The sequence below is a fragment of the Culex pipiens genome, chromosome 3, assembly GCF_016801865.2.
Source record: "Culex pipiens pallens isolate TS chromosome 3, TS_CPP_V2, whole genome shotgun sequence".
NCBI lineage: Eukaryota > Metazoa > Arthropoda > Insecta > Diptera > Culicidae > Culex > Culex pipiens.
Window position 1 is genome coordinate 170,131,471 of NC_068939.1, and position 18,987 is coordinate 170,150,457.

Below are 18,987 nucleotides of genomic sequence, written 5' to 3' on the forward strand. Positions count from 1 at the left end.
GCACTGGACTCACAACCCAGAGGTCGCCGGTTCGAATCCCGCGGCGGGCGCTCTAAAATTCTTTGTGTAAATATGGGTATTCGGCGCCGTCGCTCCGTGCCATACTTTCATACACTTAGAAGCCCAGGGCGGCGAAGTCCTTGTTGATAAAAGGAAGACACTAGTGGTTGGTACTAGCAATGGTGGCCGACAGCTATAAAGTCAACTTCGTTTTTTTTTTGTCCGACGGAGTTCGGGCCCTTTTCGTGCGTTTATGCAACACTTTGTCCAACGATCGTCAAAATTGACGTTTGAGAAAATCGACGTTGAGGGGTCGTTTTCGGGCGACTTTGTTATTCAGATTGTTCTGCCATTGTCTGACGTTCGATTTTCGGATTTTTGGGTTGTTTAAACTTAAACCAGAGAGAAAATACTCTTTGGCTTAGGGACCATTCACAAACCACGTGGACACTTTTTCCGGAATACTCTACCACCCCCCTCTCCCCCTCGTGGACAATTGTCCATACAAAAAGATTATTCCATCCCCCCCCCCCCCCTCAAGTATCCACGTGGTTTATGAATGGCCCCTTATCTTAGAATTTAAAAAAATTAACTATTTTAAAATTCAAAAAATTAACATTTAGCAATTTTAAAAATTTAGATTTTTTTTTTCTAAATTGAAATATAAAAAAATAATTTCTAGAATTCAAGAATAGAATTCAAAGAAAATTCTGGAATTTAAAAATTAAAAAAATCTGAAATTCTAAGATAAAAGATTCAAAAATGGATTAAATTAAAAATTTATTTTTTTAAGACTGAATTGGGTCCTAAAATGAAGCTTAGATTTCTAATATTATTGTTTACAGTGATAAAGCTTATTTTTCTGAGTACAATGACCCTTTGTACGACCACAAAGAGTTTAAAATGGATTTTTAAATCAATTTTGAAAAATTAACCTCGCGGTCCTTCTTGACAGAAAAGCTCCTACTTGACAGCTCGTTTCAAGGGGACCATAGTTGATCCATCGAAAAAATGTTGTCTTGTCATTATTTTTTTTTTGCATTAAAATGAAAAAAAGTGATCAGAAATGGTTTTTGATCATGTTTTTTACCGTTGTACATAAAAATTACATAGGGCTTTAGTACCCAATTACTGAAGTAACTTTTGCTCATTTTTGGTGGAGAGTAAGCTTATTAGGAGTACATACATTCAGAATATGCAATAATCCAGAAAGTGTCAAAATGTAGATGATGCCTTTTATGATGTCGGTTTAAAAAATTTAGAGTTTGATAGTTTAAAAATTTTAGAATTACCGTAAACTGGGGTCAATCGGGACACATGGGGCGAATTGGGACAGCAGTTTTAACCATGTTGGAGCACAATATTTTGATTTTTCTGGTTGGTTTCGGTTAGAACATACTCAGGCCAACAAATTGTGTACATCCCTTTTTAAATTTAAAAGCTTTAAGTGCTCTAAAAACTGCTGTCCCTATTCAGACTGTAGTCCCGATTCACCCCAGATTACGGTAAATAATTTAAATTAAATAATAAGAATTTAGAAATTCAAGAATTTAAGAATTTGGGAATTAAGGAATTTAAGAATCAAAGAACTTATAAAATGTTAAATTCTTAAATTTCTAAATTTTGAATTGCTAATTTTGAATTTTTGATAATTTTAATCTCTTTATTATTTTCTCCCAAGAATCTCATTTACAAGCACCTTCACATGCGCTGAAACCGAACTGTCAACTCGTGAACAATTGGGTCCTAAAATCAAGCATAAATTTGTGATATTATTGTACAAAAGATATAGCTTATTTTTCTGAGTTTTTACAATTACCCTTCATAAGGCCGCAAGGATTCAAAAATGATTTTCAACTCAATTTAAAAAAAAAGTACTTCGCTGCCCTTCTTGACATAAAAAATCCCACTTGACAGCTCATTCCAAGGGGACCATTGTTGAACCATCAAAAGAATGTTGTTGTCAATTTATTTTTTTTGCATAAAACTTAAAAACATCTAGTCAGAAATGGTTTTTACTAGTGTTTTTTTTACCGTTGAACGTCTTTTGCATGGAGCATGGACAGCTTTTGAAAATCTCAGATTAATCTCTTAATTAATTTTTGGGCTAAAAAAGGTTAGGTTTACATCCTCAAAATTATTTTTACTAAATTTTTCAATTTTCAATTAAACTCGTTCATTTGAATCAAAAATGTGTTTGAAATTGGCAAACAATTGAAAATCTGTCAAAACCTGACAAATAATGAAATTAAATCCGAGGTTTTATCTTTATTCTGACAGTAAAGTAAGTAAATCTTTGCCAGTTCCTGAGGGGAACACCCTTGAAGAGTATCGGGGCCGGCATTTACAAAGCGGATTCAGTGGCAGTTTCATTCTCAACTTAATGTTAACATGTTAAGGTTAATGTTAACATTCCATAGGTCGCCTCCCTAAGGTGTCGTGATAAGGTCCAGTTTGTGACGATACACTACCTTCCCTTTACTAAGCAATCGATTCCAGAAGGGAAAAGATCACCAGTTGTGTTGGTCCGAGCCGGGATTTGAACCCCGATCTACCGCTTACGAGGCGGAAGCGTTACCACTGGGCTACGTGGCTCGGATTCTGGCAGACACTTGAAAAACTATAATTGGGTCCTAAAATGAAGCTTAGATTGCTGATATTATTGTTTACAGCGATAAAGCTTGTTTTTCTGAGTAAAATGACCCTTTGTACGACCACAAAGAGTTTAAAATGGATTTTTAAATCAATTTCAAAAAATTACCCTCGCGGTCCTTCTTGACAGAAAAGCTCCTACTTGACAGCTCGTTCCAAGGGGACCATAGTTGATCCATCGAAAAAATGTTGTCTTGTCAAAAAAAATTTTGCATTAAAATGAAAAAAAAGTGATCAGAAATGGTTTTTAATCGTGTTTTTGACCGTTGTACATAAAAATTGACATAGGGCTTTAGTACCCAATTTCCAGATTTATCCGGCAACCTGGCAACACTGAGTGTGTTTGAGTTCCGTGTAAAAGGGATGTCGAACTAAAAATGGACCCCGATGATTTGACAACAATCACTGCCAATCCATTGGGGTTTCAGTGTAATTAAAGTAATCGATTTCATTCTGGCAGCGTTAAATCCATGGGAGTGACATCTATATCTCACTACAGGCAGCTCAACCGCAGCTGTCAATTACGGCACCAGATCAAAAAAGAACTGTCATTTACGGCACCAAATCAAAGCCAGTACAAAAGAACAGCTGTTCATCACGGAACCAAAACAAAGCAACTGCGCACTGTCAAAAAAGTCCAAAAACTGCTGGATTTAAATTGAACGATACTGATTATTTGTTTTTTTTTTTTTGTAAAATTTTAAACAATTTACGTTCAAAAGGTAGTTTATGTTTTTGCACAAATTTTTCTCAATTTATGTTCAAAATAAACTACTAAAGTTGGATCATTTCGAACACATCTGGCCGATAACCTTATTTAAATTTGTACTTTTATCACATGAAACGTTTTACTTAACAACTGTGTAATTTGACTTTTACTATAGTAATTAAAAATTTATATTATAAAAATAATGAAATCAATAAAAAATATTTTTTGTTTTAACTGTGCGCAGCTTCTAAACAACATCAATGTCAACCCCCAAGTTGGCTGCCTTTAGCATCCCCCTGGTTAAATCTTTTGCCCCAGTATCTGAACTACCGTGTAGATATATTTCCAAAACTCGCCACCAGCAGCGCTGTAAACTCACCACACAGTGACGGCCTCGCCACTCGGGTCACCTCATCTCTTTTGACAGTTCAAAGGTTGTTTATACGTTTCGGTTTCGATTTGTGAGATCAAAACACCGTTTGATACATATTTCAATTTTATTCAGAATAATTCCGCAATTTCGGCGCAATATTCCACCGTAATCATCTCCAACGATGTCTCTCGCCATGAAGAGGCCCCTTCCCGAACCGACCCAAACGATTCAGGTGAGAATCCCCCGAAAAATGTAAAATCTTCCGGTTTGTTTACGTTAAACCTTCCCCCGCTCAAATTCCCAGCAGGACCCGGCCGCGGTCGTCCCGCTGCTCGGCGCCAGCACCAGCGCCCGCATCTACAAGCGCATCCGGCTGACGGCGCGCAAGAGCACCGGCGCTCCGCCCTCGATCCTCGCCTACGTGAACCTGCTGGAGGACACCGCTGGGAACAGCAACGACGCGCTGCAGGTGCTGATCAAGATCTCGGACGCGATGCTGTTCGACGAGAGCGAGTTCCCGGAGGCGATCCGCAAGCTGGTGGAGCACTTTCGGCGCGAACCGGAGTCGGCGGTGCGGGTGAAGACGCTGTCGCTGTTTGGGGATTTGGCGGCGGAGACGGGGATCGATTGTGGCGTGTTGATTGACGAGGTGATTGGGCTGCTGAAGGGGGAGACGAGTGCGAAGGTCGTGTCGCAGGGACTGTACGCGTTGGAGCGGATTGGGCGGGCGTGTGTGCTGCCGTCGGTGGCTTGCACGAACAAGATGGTGTTTTTTGCCAAGAGTAAGCTGTTTTCGCCGAGTCATAACGTGCAGAGGCACGCGATTTTGCTGCTGGGGAGGTTCGTGCTGGTTTCGGACGCGGAGAAGGAGAGTTTGGAGCTGATTGGGAAGTATACGGATTCGGCGGACGCTCGGGTTAGGGCGCAGGCCATCCGGTCGATGTTGACGCTGGGGGAGCGCGGAGTTAATCTGCCGGCGTCGATGTACGCGAGGGCTTGCGGGTCGTTGAGCGATGATTACGAGTGCGTCCGGAAGGAGGCGTTGCAGTTGGTGTATCAGTTGGGGGTGCGCCATCCGGAGCATTTGGTTAAGGTGAGCAAGGATTCGGACCAGGAGGTGCGGTTGATTGACGACGCGTTTGGGCGGATTTGCAACGCCATTTGTGACCTGTCGATGCACATCCGGACGCTGGCGGCGGAGCTGCTCGGGGGGATGACGATGGTGAGTGACGAGTTTCTGCACCAGACGCTGGACAAGAAGCTGATGAGCAACATGCGTAGGAAGAAGAGCTTGCACGAGCGGAACGCTGAACACTTTACCAGTGGGGAGTGGTCCAGCGGCAAGAAGTGGGCGGATGACGCGCCGAAGGAGTTGGTCAACGCGGAAGCGGTTTCGCTGATGGCTTCCGGGGCGTGTGGAGCGCTGGTTCAGGGCTTGGAGGACGAGTTCCTGGAGGTTAGGACGGCTTCGGTGAACTCGATGTGCAAGTTGGCGTTGAAGAACCCGCCGTTTGCTGTAACTTCACTTGATTTTTTGGTGGACATGTTCAACGACGAGATCGAGGAGGTTCGTCTGAGGGCCATTTACAGTTTGACCGCAATTTCCAAGCACATCATCTTGAGGGAAGACCAGCTGGAGACGATGCTGAGTTCGCTGGAAGACTACTCGGTTGAAGTTCGCGAGGGATTGCACCTGATGTTGGGCGCTTGCAAAGTGTCCACCAAAGCCTGTCTCTCGCTGGTGGTTCAGAAGGTGTTGGACGTACTCCTGAAATATCCGGAAGATCGTCTCTCAACCTTCGGCTGCATGCAGCGCGTCGGCCAGAAACATCCGGAGATTTGTATGTCCCTCACGCCGCAACTTCTTCAAGATCACCCCTTCTTCGACAGCGCCGAACGTGACGTTGAAGATCCGTCCTACATCTGCGTCCTGATCATGCTGTTCAACGCGGCTCAACACCTGCCGCCGATGCTCAGTCTCTTCCCGGAAACCATCGTGCGACATTACGCGTATCTCCGAGACACCATGCCCAACCTGGTCCCCCACCTAAACCTGGGCGGACAACCCGCCAAACTCGCCCTGACCACCTCAACCGGATCGCGACAATTCTTGGAGACCCTCCTGAACAACATCCAATCCGCATACTCCGCCCCGCAAGCCCGCCAAGCCCTGCTCAAAGCAGCCCAGGAAAACCTCGACCGTCTCGCCGAAATCGACCCGTCCTTCTCCGGAACCGCCAACTTCACCGCAGTCTTCTTCGGCACCCAACTGCTCATGGAGCAGCTCCAGGTGGCCACCACCGGACAACCCACCAAGGCACCCCTCAAGGACTGCCTCGCCCAACTCATCCGCAAATGTCTCAAGCTGCAAAATCTCTTCTCCAGCCTCACCCTCGAGGATCAACTGCTCGTCAAGCAGATGTGTCTCCGCGCCAGCGCCCTCAACCTGGTCCTCGTCGTAAAAGATCGCTCCCAAAGCGCCCTCGCCCCCTGCCAACTTCTGCTCCACATCGCCTCCGACGCCAGCAACTTCCTGCAGGAAAACAGCGCCCTCGTCGCGGACTCCTTCACCAGCGCCATCCTGACCAAGCTGGCCGCCGTCGGCGACCCACGACCCGGTCGCGTCTTCCGCGAGATCCTCCCCGTCGTACAAGCCGCCGCCCCCGTCGTCATCCCGAAAATCAACACCAACGTAAGTTTGCCCAAAAAACAACCTTCAAACAATCATCTAATAACCAAAACCTTCCCCCGCAGATCAAAATGTGCAAAGCGCACATCCTCGAACCGTCGGAATCCTCCGGCAGCACCGACAACGTCGTCAAAGTGACCGCCGGCCTTATCGCCTCGGTCCCGTTCGTAGCCGAGCTGGAGAACCTCCAGGAGTCCCAGCGGCAAAACCTCCGCCTCAAAATAAAGTACCCCGATCAGAACGTGCACGTGATCGTGCCGCGGCGGCGTGACCTTAAAAAAATCATGACCGAGCAGGGCGAGAGCGAGTCCCACTGGAGGTTGCGCACGACGGTGCTGCTGTCGCACGGCGTCTGGACCGAGGCGTCCCCCGTCGATATTGGCATCTGTCTGGCGGTGCGGCCCAACACCGATCTGGAGCTGTGCAAGCCGGTCAAGGTGCAGTTTGCGCCAAAGCCGGTCAAGAGGGGGATTTGAGGGGGGGTTGGTGTAATATGATTCGATTAATGGCAGTACAATAAATGTATCAAAATTTACTTCTCAGTTTTTTTTTTATTCTAAAGAAAGACATTTCGTTCGTTTGAAAGCCAAATATAACGCCTAACGGTAGGCAAGCTGTTTAGGCGGTGCCTCCAGTGCTCGAATATAGATGGCAGTAATTTACCACAGTTGACTGGCGCACACCACGCGAGTGATTCCGACTTGCGCCCAAAGATGGCGCTTCTGAAGCTTTCTTGTCGCATAGCCGCAAACCAAAAAGGGCTTTTATGCTCCATTTTGATGGCGTTAAAAGTAATTCCAGGGCCGAATTTCAAGATTAGAATTACGCATAAAGCGTAGCCGAGATCAAATAAGGCTGGTACACATTTTATTTAAAGTTGTTGTCACCCCTCCCTGAATTTAAAAGTGCTGATACAGTCTCATCACAGGTCTCATATTCGGAACAGTTTACAGATCGGCCAATATGAAAAAAATCATATAAAATCGATAATTGAACATAATGATTTGCTTTTACTTCATTTGAAAGCTTTTCTTGCTACCTTTCGATTGATGTATAGACCGGATGTAAATTTTTACATTTTATATCGTTTATGTAAAATTTTCAAACATTGACCCTTTAAATCCACAAATTCGGAACACTTTTTTCTTGCGATGTAAACAAACTTTTTTTTTGGAGTACATATTTTTTACGAAATAATGATGACTGGGATGACTGTATACCAACACTAGGTGCACGATGGAATTGCATCCTGTCCCCCTAGTCTTAGTATACAATGTCTTATGAGTTGTATATTTCAGTAAAAAGCTCGTGTAAATCTTTGTCTTGACAAAATGATGTATTCAGCAACATAATTAATACAGACTTTTTCCAGAAAAGACGCAGACACTGCTTAACCCTTTCAGGCCTGATGGGTCATATATGACCCAAAAATCAAAATTTCCTAAAGTAGCCTATAATTTTCGTATGTCAAAATGCAATAATTTAAATCTGAATATTGAAAACAGGCTATGAGTCATGGGTTTCCTACGCAGATGAGACCTTTCGAAAATTTTAAGTACACTCAAACCCCGATGGTTTGACACCAACTGTTGTCAAACGATCGAGTTCACTTTTTAGTTTGACACCCTTTTTACACGGAGTTCACACACACTGTCAAACGTTTGTTTTGATAGTGTGCGTGAGAATCGTGTAAAAAGTGACAATTCGTCACTTTTTAATTTGACTTTGACCAACCAAAGGGGTACAAACTAAAAAATTGTCAAACGAAAAAGTGACCAACCACCGGGGGTTGAGTGTATAAATTTTCAAATTAACCCTCTACAGCCCAAATTTTTTATCGAGAATTTTTATTTTTCCTGTCTTTAGGAGGTCATTTTGAGCAACTTTTGTTATAGGCCAGAGTGTGCCAGATCTTATTTTTCTGAAGCGGTGGCGGGCCGGTACTATTATCTGAAAAATTTCTTGCATTGTTTTGAGACATTTAATAAATATTTTTTAAATATTCGCAGCGATCTATTTTCAGTATTTATCTTTGATTTTTTTAAGCTTTTTCTTAAAAAAAAACTTTATCACTGAAAAGTTTTTCTGGGAAAATACATTAGTTTTTGATTACCTATTTATTAAAAAAATAGAAAACTGATAAAAAAAACTTCAATGTGAAAGAAATTTAAATTTAGTGTCTTTTTGTACATTTTTAGACAACAGCCCAAGTTTTTTCATAAATTTCACAATTGGGTCCTAACATGAAGCTTAGATTGCTGATATTATTATTTACAGCGATAAAGCTTATTTTTCTGAGTACAATGACCCTTTGTACGACCATAAAGAGTTTAAAATTGATTTTTAAATCAATTTTGAAAAATTAACCTGGCGGTCCTTCTTGACAGAAAAGCTTCTACTTGACAGCTCGTTCCAAGGGGACCATAGTTGATCTATCGAAAAAATGTTGTCCTGCTAAAAAAAAAATTGCATTAAAATGAAAAAAAAAATTATCAGAAATGTTTTTTAATTGTGTTTTTTAACGTTGTACATAAAAATTTACATACAGTGAGTCAAATATTTGTCCGTACCCCCCCGTACGGGAAATGTTTGTGATATAAAAGTACATAAAATTCGACTAAAGTGCCATGTTTTATACATCAATCGACGCGGCAGAATGTCCTCTTTAAGACACTGTCATTGGATTTGCAAAAAACTTTTTCTTGAAAAATACAAAAATTGTTTACTGAAAAAAGTCAAAAAAAGAGGTCAAATAATTGTCCGTACCCCTAGTAAAAGTACAAAATCTGATCGATTTAAGTGAATTCATTTATGAAATGTTGTTTCAGTGTCAAATACTAGTACCTTTAGCCAGTTTGTGACAACTTTGAACTTCTGATAAGTTTGTTTAGTTAATTTATATTAAAAATTGGATTAAATTTAGTTTTTTAAAGTAAAACTTATCAAAACATTAGTTTATAAACAACTATTTTTATAAAATTGCTATTTTGTGTTGTAAGAGTCTCTATTGAACAAGTTTCAACAATATTTGTTCAAAATATACATTGATTTCATCTTTTTTATTGACATTTTTCGACCAAAAATACTGTTTCGGAACAATACCGTTAAACAATCCGGATTGTCCCGGAACCGGTTCAACCCCTCGGAGGGAAATTTTGTGGTGATCAGATAGAGGACAAAAAAACCCACCTCTTGCAATTTGAAGCATCCAATTTCGTCCACTACAGCCCGATTACGATTCCCTAGTCTGAAATTTGAAATTTTCAAATTCCCCAAGCAAAACATTCTGACCCAGAACGGTACAGAAATTCTCAGCACGGAAAGTGAAAATTTCAAATTTCAGACTAGGGACTCGTAATCGGGCTGTAGTGGACGAAATTGGATGCTTCAAATTGCAAGAGGTGGGTTTTTTTGTCCTCTATCTGATCACCACAAAATTTCCCTCCGAGGGGTTGAACCGGTTCCGGGACAATCCGGATTGTTTAACGGTATTGTTCCGAAACAGTATTTTTGGTCGAAAAATGTCAATAAAAAAGATGAAAACAATGTATATTTTGAACAAATATTGTTGAAACTTGTTCAATAGAGACTCTTACAACACAAAATAGCAATTTTATAAAAATAGTTGTTTATAAACTAATGTTTTGATAAGTTTTACTTTAAAAAACTAAATTTAATCCAATTTTTAATATAAATTAACTAAACAAACTTATCAGAAGTTCAAAGTTGTCACAAACTGGCTAAAGGTACTAGTATTTGACACTGAAACAACATTTCATAAATGAATTCACTTAAATCGATCAGATTTTGTACTTTTACTAGGGGGTACGGACAATTATTTGACCTCTTTTTTAACTTTTTTCAGTAAACAATTTTTGTATTTTTCAAGAAAAAGTTTTTTGCAAATCCAATGACAATGTCTTAAAGAGGACATTTTGCCGCGTCGATTGATGTATAAAACATGGCACTTTAGTCGAATTTTATGTACTTTTATATCACAAACATTTCCCGTACGGGGGGGTACGGACAAATATTTGACTCACTGTAGGGCTTTAGTACCCAATTCTACGAAATAAATTATTTTGATTTCTTGCACCATTTTTCAGTTTAAAAATATCACTATAGAAATTATAAGAATTAAATTGAAACATGAAGAATGTTGTTATAAAATGTTAAAATTTGATCTCAAGCCTTTTGTTTTTAATTCAGACAATCAATTTATTTATTAAATATTTCATGAACAAAGGGCCGGTCATAGAACTATTTTGAAAAGCCGTCGCGGGCCGTATGAAATGGCTTCACGGGCCGGATCCGGCCCGCGGGACGGACGTTGGGCAGGCCTGTTATAGGAGAAACATTACTTCTCTTGTTTTATGTTTTTTATGTTTTTTGTTTTATTTTTAGTATTTTAATTTGCATTTATCTTGTTTAGTTTTTGTTTGTTTTTGGTAGTTTTTGGCCTATTCTATCACCTCCTATCTATTTTTTTCATGTTTTTACAGACACTTTTTCAATTTTTTACTTGTTTTTCACAATTTTTGCTATAGAATGGCACCATTATCGTTTAAATTGTTAGAAAATGCGTAGAGGCATAGTCTGTGACACTAGCAAGATTACTGCATACTTTTTTTTTACTTAAAATATAAGAAATACTAATAAAAAAACACAGCCAAAAATGGCCACTAAAAAATGACATTTTTAAAAACATAGACAAAGTCACATAAAACAAGTTAAACTTCCAACCCTGAAATTTTCTAAAATTTAAGGAGTTCTTCTTTACAATGCTTTTAAAGATCACAGATTGGTTGAAAAATTGATTTTAGCGATTTTTTAGATCGAAGCCCGTCTAAAGGCGGGGTTGAGTTGTAGAGGGTTAAGAAATTAAAAAAATAAAATTCTTTGATTCACAAGTTGAATTAAAAAAAATTAAATTGAAGAAAACAATAAAATTTGAAAAAAAAAACAAAATATACCAATTTAAAAGAAAAATTAGTTCGTATTCGATTATCCTCGAAGTCCTCGTAATCTCTAACCTAAAACATAACTCCAAAAATGCTCCATAGTTTTCTGATTTTCTGTTTTCTAATACGGCAAAAATGGCGGTATTAAAAAAAAATAAATAAAAAAATGCGCAATTTTTATTAACCACGTTCCTTCTGCTTAAGTCCGGAAGATTGTAAAAATAGTGGTATTTGTAAGAAGGCCCATCATGTAATATTTTTTAGAAGCGAGCAATTCCAGCCCAAAACAGTAAGTTTTTAGGTACTTTTTTTCAACCCTCTCCGATTTCAATGAAACTTTGTAGACATGTTATCCTACGCTTATATAAGCCATTTTTGTGTACATGGAGCCAAGTTCACTCGATAATGACATTTAAGAAGGGCGTAAGTGTTTAAAAAAAATTTTTTTTCGTAATTTAAATATTGCTGTATCTCGAAGCCATTGCATCGTATCAAAAAGTGGTCAAAGACAAACTTGAAGAAAAAAAAATACACTGAAAGAAAAAAACACTCCACTTCTATGAGATTTTTTGATTTTTAAGTTTAAAAATCAATTTCTCTATGACAGTTTGACAGTCTTGATTTTTCAGTCTCGAAAATATTTTTACTGGAAAGCTTGTCCAATTTCCCATAAGAGCAATTCTCTACGAAATCGGTCTTTTTTCTTCAATTTTAATTTTTGTATTTTTTAATCCGGCTGAAACTTTTTTGGTGCCTTCGGTATGCCCAAAGAAGCCATTTTGCATCATTAGTTTGTCCATATAATTTTCCATACAAATTCGGCAGCTGTCCATACAAAAATGATGTATGAAAATTCAAAAATCTGTATCTTTTGAAGGAATTTTTTGATCGATTTGGTGTCTTCGGCAAAGTTGTAGGTATGGATACGGACTACACTGGAAAAAATAATACACGGTAAAAAAAAATTTGGTGATTTTTTTATTTAACTTTTTATCACTAAAACTTGATTTACAAAAAAACACTATTTTTAATTTTTTTTATTTTTTGATATGTTTTAGAAGACATAAAATGCCAACTTTTCAGAAATTTCCAGGTTGTGCAAAAAATCACTGACCGAGTTATGAATTTTTTAATCAATACTGATTTTTTCAAAAAATCGAAATTTTGGTCGTAAAAAATTTTCAACTTCATTTTTCGATGTAAAATCAAATTTGCAATCAAAAAGTACTTTACTGAAATTTTGATAAAGTGCACCGTTTTCAAGTTATAGCCATATTTAAGTGACTTTTTTGAAAATAGTCGCAGTTTTTCATTTTTTTAAATTAGTGCACATGTTTGCCCAGTTTTGAAAAAAATATTTTTGAAAAGCTGAGAAAATTCTCTATATTTTGCTTATTCGGACTATGTTGATACGACCTTTAGTTGCTGAGATATTGCAATGCAAAGGTTTAAAAACAGGAAAATTGATGTTTTCTAAGTTTCACCCAAACAACCCACCATTTTCTATCGTCAATATCTCAGCAACTAATGGTCCGATTTTCAATGTTAATATATGAAACAATTGTGAAATTTTCCGATCTTTTCGAAAAAAATATTTTTGGAATTTTCAAATCAAGACAAACATTTTAAAAGGGCGTAATATTGAATGTTTGGCCTTTGTGAAATGTTAGTCTTGATTTGAAAATTCCAAAAATATTTTTTTCGAAGAGATCGGAAAATTTCACAAATGTTTCATATATTAACATTGAAAATCGGACCATTAGTTGCTGAGATATTGACGATAGAAAATGGTGGGTTGTTTGGGTGAAACTTAGAAAACATCAATTTTCCTGTTTTTAAACCTTTGCATTGCAATATCTCAGCAACTAAAGGTCGTATCAACAAAGTCCAAATAAGCAAAATATAGAGAATTTTCTCAGCTTTTCAAAAATATTTTTTTCAAAACTGGGCAAACATGTGCACTAATTTAAAAAAATGAAAAACTGCGACTATTTTCAAAAAAGTCACTTAAATATGGCTATAACTTGAAAACGGTGCACTTTATCAAAATTTCAGTAAAGTACTTTTTGATTGCAAATTTGATTTTACATCGAAAAATGAAGTTGAAAAATTTTTACGACCAAAATTTCGATTTTTTGAAAAAATCAGTATTGATTAAAAAATTCATAACTCGGTCAGTGATTTTTTGCACAACCTGGAAATTTCTGAAAAGTTGGTATTTTATGCCTTCTAAAACATATCAAAAAATAAAAAAAATTAAAAATAGTGTTTTTTTGTAAATCAAGTTTTAGTGATAAAAAGTTAAATAAAAAAATCACCAAATTTTTTTTACCGTGTATTATTTTTTTCCAGTGTAGTCCGTATCCATACCTACAACTTTGCCGAAGACACCAAATCGATCAAAAAATTCCTTCAAAAGATACAGATTTTTGAATTTTCATACATCATTTTTGTATGGACAGCTGCCGAATTTGTATGGAAAATTATATGGACAAACTAATGATGCAAAATGGCTTCTTTGGGCATACCGAAGGCACCAAAAAAGTTTCAGTCGGATTAAAAAATACAAAAAAAATCGAATGACCGAAATCCTAGAGAACTGCTCATAAGTGAAAATTGCCTAAAACCATCAAAAAACCTATTTTTTCAACATTTTTATTTTTAAAACCGCTGTAATTTCACAAGGATTGGACTTAGGACAATGGTTAATATGGAGACTTTGTGTGTGTGTGTGTGGTCCAATCCAATACCCGCTGGCCGGCAGCGAAATTATGGGAAAGTATAATTTGTATCAGACTTGGGTTATGCTGATACAGCTTATCTCAGTCCCGGGTATTAGGTGGTGACAGCCCTCGCGCTGCTTCCAATGACCCATTTCAGAATGGCAGAGATCCTAGTGGCCCAATTCCGAGGTCATTTGGCATTGTCTGGCTCCGCCTAAACATAGAACAAGAACCAGACGGATCCTCGAACTATCTTTAAACTTCCAATCCCATCAGGCAAAACAGGGATCAGCGCGTATATAATGATAAATAAGTGGCATCAATGGTTAATATGGAGACTTTTATGTAAAATTGTCTGAAGAATCGACTCTCGTGTTCGGTTTTTGAAAATTTTGATGCTTAGAGCACTTAAAAAAACAGTTTCAGTAAATGATTTTTGTATTTTTTAAGGAGAGTTGCTCCATCCTGCATTTTTCGTGAGTCTTTTTTTAACATCTTAGGCTACATTCACAAAAATTTTGAACGAAAAAGAATCGTAAGCTCACCTTCAAATTTGACTTTTAAACTTAAAAATCAAAAAATCTCGTAAAAGTGGAGTGTTTTTGTCTTTCAGTATATTTTTTTCGGAAAGCCCGTCAAATTTCCAACAAGTTTGTCTTTGACCACTTCACTTTTTGATACGATGCAACGGCTTCGAGCAACAGCAACACTTAAATTACAACCGACTCCCTATTTGACATGGAATTGCTCAAGAGTCGACCCAAAAGTGCCAAAAAGATTGAAGATCTGACTACCATATTAAAAGTTATTTTTTATACAGTTTTTGAGGCCGAATCTCAGATAAATTTTTATGAAAATGATGTCCGAATCCGTTATTCGACCCATCGTTGTAGGTAATTGGAAGTAAATATTCGTGCAGGAAGGATTTTTTTTCTCAAATTTTCGTTTAATAACAAATGAAAGATGTTTAACTGTATACAAGATTTTTATTCATCATTAATTTTGAAATTTTTCTTTTGCCACAATTGAATATAATATTGTTTTCTTCCTCCCTAAATATTCCGAACATTGCAAAATGTGATTCTACAGAAGGCGAAATGTTCCACCAAATACATACGTATATATAAATATTCGTCACTTTGCTAAGACTTTTCCGCTTCTTCTCTCCGTTCGCATTTTTCGATTGTTCGCACTTTTCTCGATTGCATCATTTTTTTTTTCCTTTGACACATTTTGTTTCCCACAGATTTGATCTCTGGCGTATTTTACTTTACATGATTGCATTTTTTTTCCTTTAAAAGGAACTTCTCGTCCCACGTTTTTACTTTCCTCCTAGACAGACACTTTCGTTACACAGGTTTTTCTAGCTTAAAAAATAGTGCAAAAAATAATAATTAAAAAAACAAACAAGTTTCGCTAGTCTCTCTCGTACGACTCGTAACTAGAATTGCTTTCTCGCTCGCGCGCACGCCCAAGCACACACAAATTACACGCGGACTTGACTTTTTGCTGTTGGCCAATGGAATATCACACACGCGTTTTACTGCTGCTACTCCTGGGCTGATGTTGAGGCATTGCTGTTGATGTTGTTGTTGTGACTATTGCTAGTGTGATGATTGTTGCCGGAGGTCAGCTTCAGATCCTGCATCTGGGTGGCACTCTGGAGCACCTCCAGCCATCTGAAAGTTGAAGAATCGGTCAGAATTGGATCTTCATAAAAGGTTCCCGAGTTCAAGGCTCACCGCTGGTAGGTGTGTTCGCTTTCCGCCCGGAAGAAATACGTGTGATTCTTGAAGGACAGCTTGAAGACAAACTCCTTCTGGACGGCGTCCTGGATGCCGGGCGGTCCGACCGAGTACCCCAGCAACGGCAGGCTGGCCAGGGCGGCGTCGTCCGAGTAGCTCTTGTAAAAGTACAAGCAGAACGACGTAAGCACCACCCACAGCTTCTGCCAGCCGGAGCTGTTTTTGAACTTGCGCAGCAAATAGCCGGAGATTTGGTTCTGAAACAGTGGATAAGAAGCAAATGTTACCAAAAAGTCAAAAGAACAAGCATCTCGACACGAACCTTCCCCGACCGTAGGTGGTCGTCCAGACAGATGGTGACGCCCCGGTGCCAGCACACGTGCAGCGCCGTGTTGTTCCGCGAGGACGGTGCCCGCGCCGGTGGACTGATGATCGAGCTGTTGTTCAGGCCGCACGTCTCCAGGTTCTCCTCGGAGGATGCTACAAGGAGAGGAAATAATGAAGTTAACAATCATCTTGGTGTGACGTCATGGATTTTTGGTGTGCTATTGCGAAGGTGGTGTTCAATTATTGCGAAAAAACAAGTTCTCGATGGGGTTCTCGCTGCTGTACCTGCTCTAACTAAACTGGAACCGGTGATGTATACGCAGGGCTGTTAGCATATTCCATATCGCAGAAACTGAGGCGGAATTTGATTTTCAATTTTCACAAGTTATTGGATGAAAAGGCATCAACAAGCTTCAACGGCGGCTTCCTCACCGTGCTCACTGCATATCTTGTGTTATCTCACTTCTTACCGTCATTCACTTGCCACAAGAGATTTCGGTTACAGCGGTTCGAGTTATCAGCAGTTATTTATCGCTACTTCTTCTCTGTTTACAACTACGACCTGTTTGCTGTTTTATTAAATTTCGCGATGTCGTCGTCCCCGGATAAGGCTGAAAATGCAATAGTTTGCACTATCTGCAACAGAACCGAGCCTAACGCGAACAAAGTTCTTGAGTGCATGCAGTGTCACCAGTGCCATCACTTTAGCTGCAAGAAAATTGTGGGCAATGCTGTTCGAAAATGGAAGGAGAAGGAGTATTTTTGTTCGGCTACGTGCAAGGAAATACAGGTTGGACGAACTCATCCCGACAGCCCAACAGTCATGAGCGAGGTGCGTAAGGTGCTAGATGCAGTTCACAACATGCAGGAGGAGAACGCCAAGACACGGAATTACTTGGAAAAGGCGATTAATGAATTGGAGAAAAGTCAAGAATATCTGTGCAGCAAGTTCGACAAAATGAACGGTGACATCAGCAAGCTGAGTTCAAACCAAAGAGTTTTGAAAAAGGACGTCGACTATGTTCACGAGGAAAACGTTTCGCTCAAGGTAGCTGTCGAAGATCTCGAAATTGAGGTGGACCGCCTTAAACGATCTACGATAGCCAACAACGCTATTATTCTTGGGATTCCGGCCTTACAGAACGAGCAACTGGGGGACATCTTGAACCAAATCTGCTGTGCCTTGGACCACAACCTACCGGGCGGTGCTGTGTTGGAGTTATCAAGGCTTCGTGACCCAAAGAAGGAGCAAAAATACCCGCCAATTCGGGTCGTGTTCGCTGATGTGAAGTACAAGGAGCAACTCTTTGAGAAAAAGAAATCTCTTGGAACCCTCTTGACGGCGAAGCTAGGACAGTCGTTTCATGGGGTAAACACCAAGGTCATAATCCGTGATGAAATGACCTCCCACGGCCTGGCACTGCTGCGTGAAGTTCGAGACGTTCAAGAAGAGCTGAAGCTGCAGTTTGTTTGGCCTGGCAGGGATGGTGTGGTCCTAACAAGAAAGTGCCAAGGAGCGAAAATCCAAAAGGTGCGCAAGCGAAGTGACATCCGTAATCTGACCCAAGGCAAATCCACCCAGCTTAGCAGCTTCGACGACACTCCTCCTCGACCTCGTGAAAAGCGGCCACTGTCAACTTCCTCACCAAACGCCTCATCGATAGTGGAACCTACACCGAAGAAAGTAATGTGATGTCTATCCATACAACCAACTCAACTAGACTAAGCTATGTAAATCTTTTGTATGACAATTTTGAAGAATGTATTATGAATAAAAGCGTTTTAAATCACAAGTCGGCTGTGAAGATCTTTCAATGGAACATTCGGGGAATGAACAGTCTGGAGAAGTTTGATGGCGTTCGGGAACTCATTGATCGTTATGGAGATCCAATTGATGTTCTTGTACTAGGGGAGACATGGGTCAAGGAGGGCAACCAGGAGATGTACAACTTAGCGGGCTACAAAAGCATATTTTCTTGTCGAGCAAGGTCAAACGGTGGATTAGTTGTATATGTCCGCAGTAATATCAACGCGAAAATCGTCGACATTCAATCGCATAACGGTTTTCACTTGATTCACCTGCTGCTGTCTCTGGGAAAGATGAAATTAAACTTGATTGCAGTATATCGCCCACCTGGATTTCCTTCTGGCGACTTTCTGGACAAATTGGAAGCAAAACTAGGAGTCTTGCAATCTGACCAAGAGGTTATCCTTCTGGGAGATACCAACGTTCCGTGCAACGTGGAGGCAAACAGTACTGTGCAGGAGTACGTTCGGTTGTTATCTTCGTTCAATCTGCAAGTCACAAACAACATTACCACTAGACCAGCAAGCCAAAACCTTCTTGATCACGTGGTTTGTTCTACGGGCATCCCAGGAAGGATAACAAATGAAACGGTTGAGACAGAATTGAGTGATCATTCAATGATCCTGACATCCCTGGAAATGAAAGTGGAAAAGGTGGCTAAAACATTGACCACAGACATAGTAAATCACGAGTTGCTGGATGAATTGTTTGCTCGTTCGATTACGCAATTTCCGGGGGAGGTCAGTGCTGCGGAGCGTCTCCTGTTTGCAATCAACCAATACAAGGAAGCCTTAGAGTCCGCTACAAGGACTGTGACTGTAAAAGCGAAGGTGAAGGGAAACTGTCCATGGATGACTTTGGAGCTGTGGCAGATGATCAAAATCAAGGAGCAAGTCTTGAAAAGCAGTAAACAACACCCTAGCAATGCACACCTCCGAGAACTTGTTAAACACACTTCGCAACTGCTGAGCAAGAGAAAAGCCCAGAGCAAAAGGAATTAC

The 18,987-nt window shown here is 39.7% G+C and overlaps 1 protein-coding gene across 2 annotated transcripts; it reads left to right on the forward strand.

The window, feature by feature from the left end:
• The first annotated feature begins 3,792 nt into the window (after positions 1 to 3,792).
• LOC120417647 (integrator complex subunit 4) lies at positions 3,793 to 6,958 on the forward strand. 2 transcript variants are annotated; one of them, XM_039579765.2, is made up of 3 exons: positions 3,793 to 3,966; positions 4,039 to 6,426; positions 6,489 to 6,958. In XM_039579765.2, the coding sequence occupies exons 1-3, from the start codon at positions 3,916 to 3,918 to the stop codon at positions 6,897 to 6,899; spliced, it is 2,850 nt and encodes a 949-aa protein (XP_039435699.1). In that variant the 5' UTR covers positions 3,793 to 3,915; the 3' UTR covers positions 6,900 to 6,958. The 2 variants fall into 2 exon arrangements, with proteins under 2 accessions (XP_039435699.1, XP_039435700.1); XM_039579766.2 differs by having other exon boundaries at positions 4,042 to 6,426.
• The last annotated feature ends 12,029 nt before the right edge of the window (positions 6,959 to 18,987 follow it).

Excerpts from the sequence above, each read along its gene's own strand:
- LOC120417647 (XM_039579765.2), top strand. The coding sequence starts at position 3,916 with ATGTCTCTCGCCATGAAGAGGCCCCTTCCCGAACCGACCCAAACGATT. Across the intron at positions 3,967-4,038 it reads AACCGACCCAAACGATTCAG|CAGGACCCGGCCGCGGTCGT; the intron begins GTGAGAATCCCC and ends TCAAATTCCCAG. Across the intron at positions 6,427-6,488 it reads TCCCGAAAATCAACACCAAC|ATCAAAATGTGCAAAGCGCA; the intron begins GTAAGTTTGCCC and ends CTTCCCCCGCAG.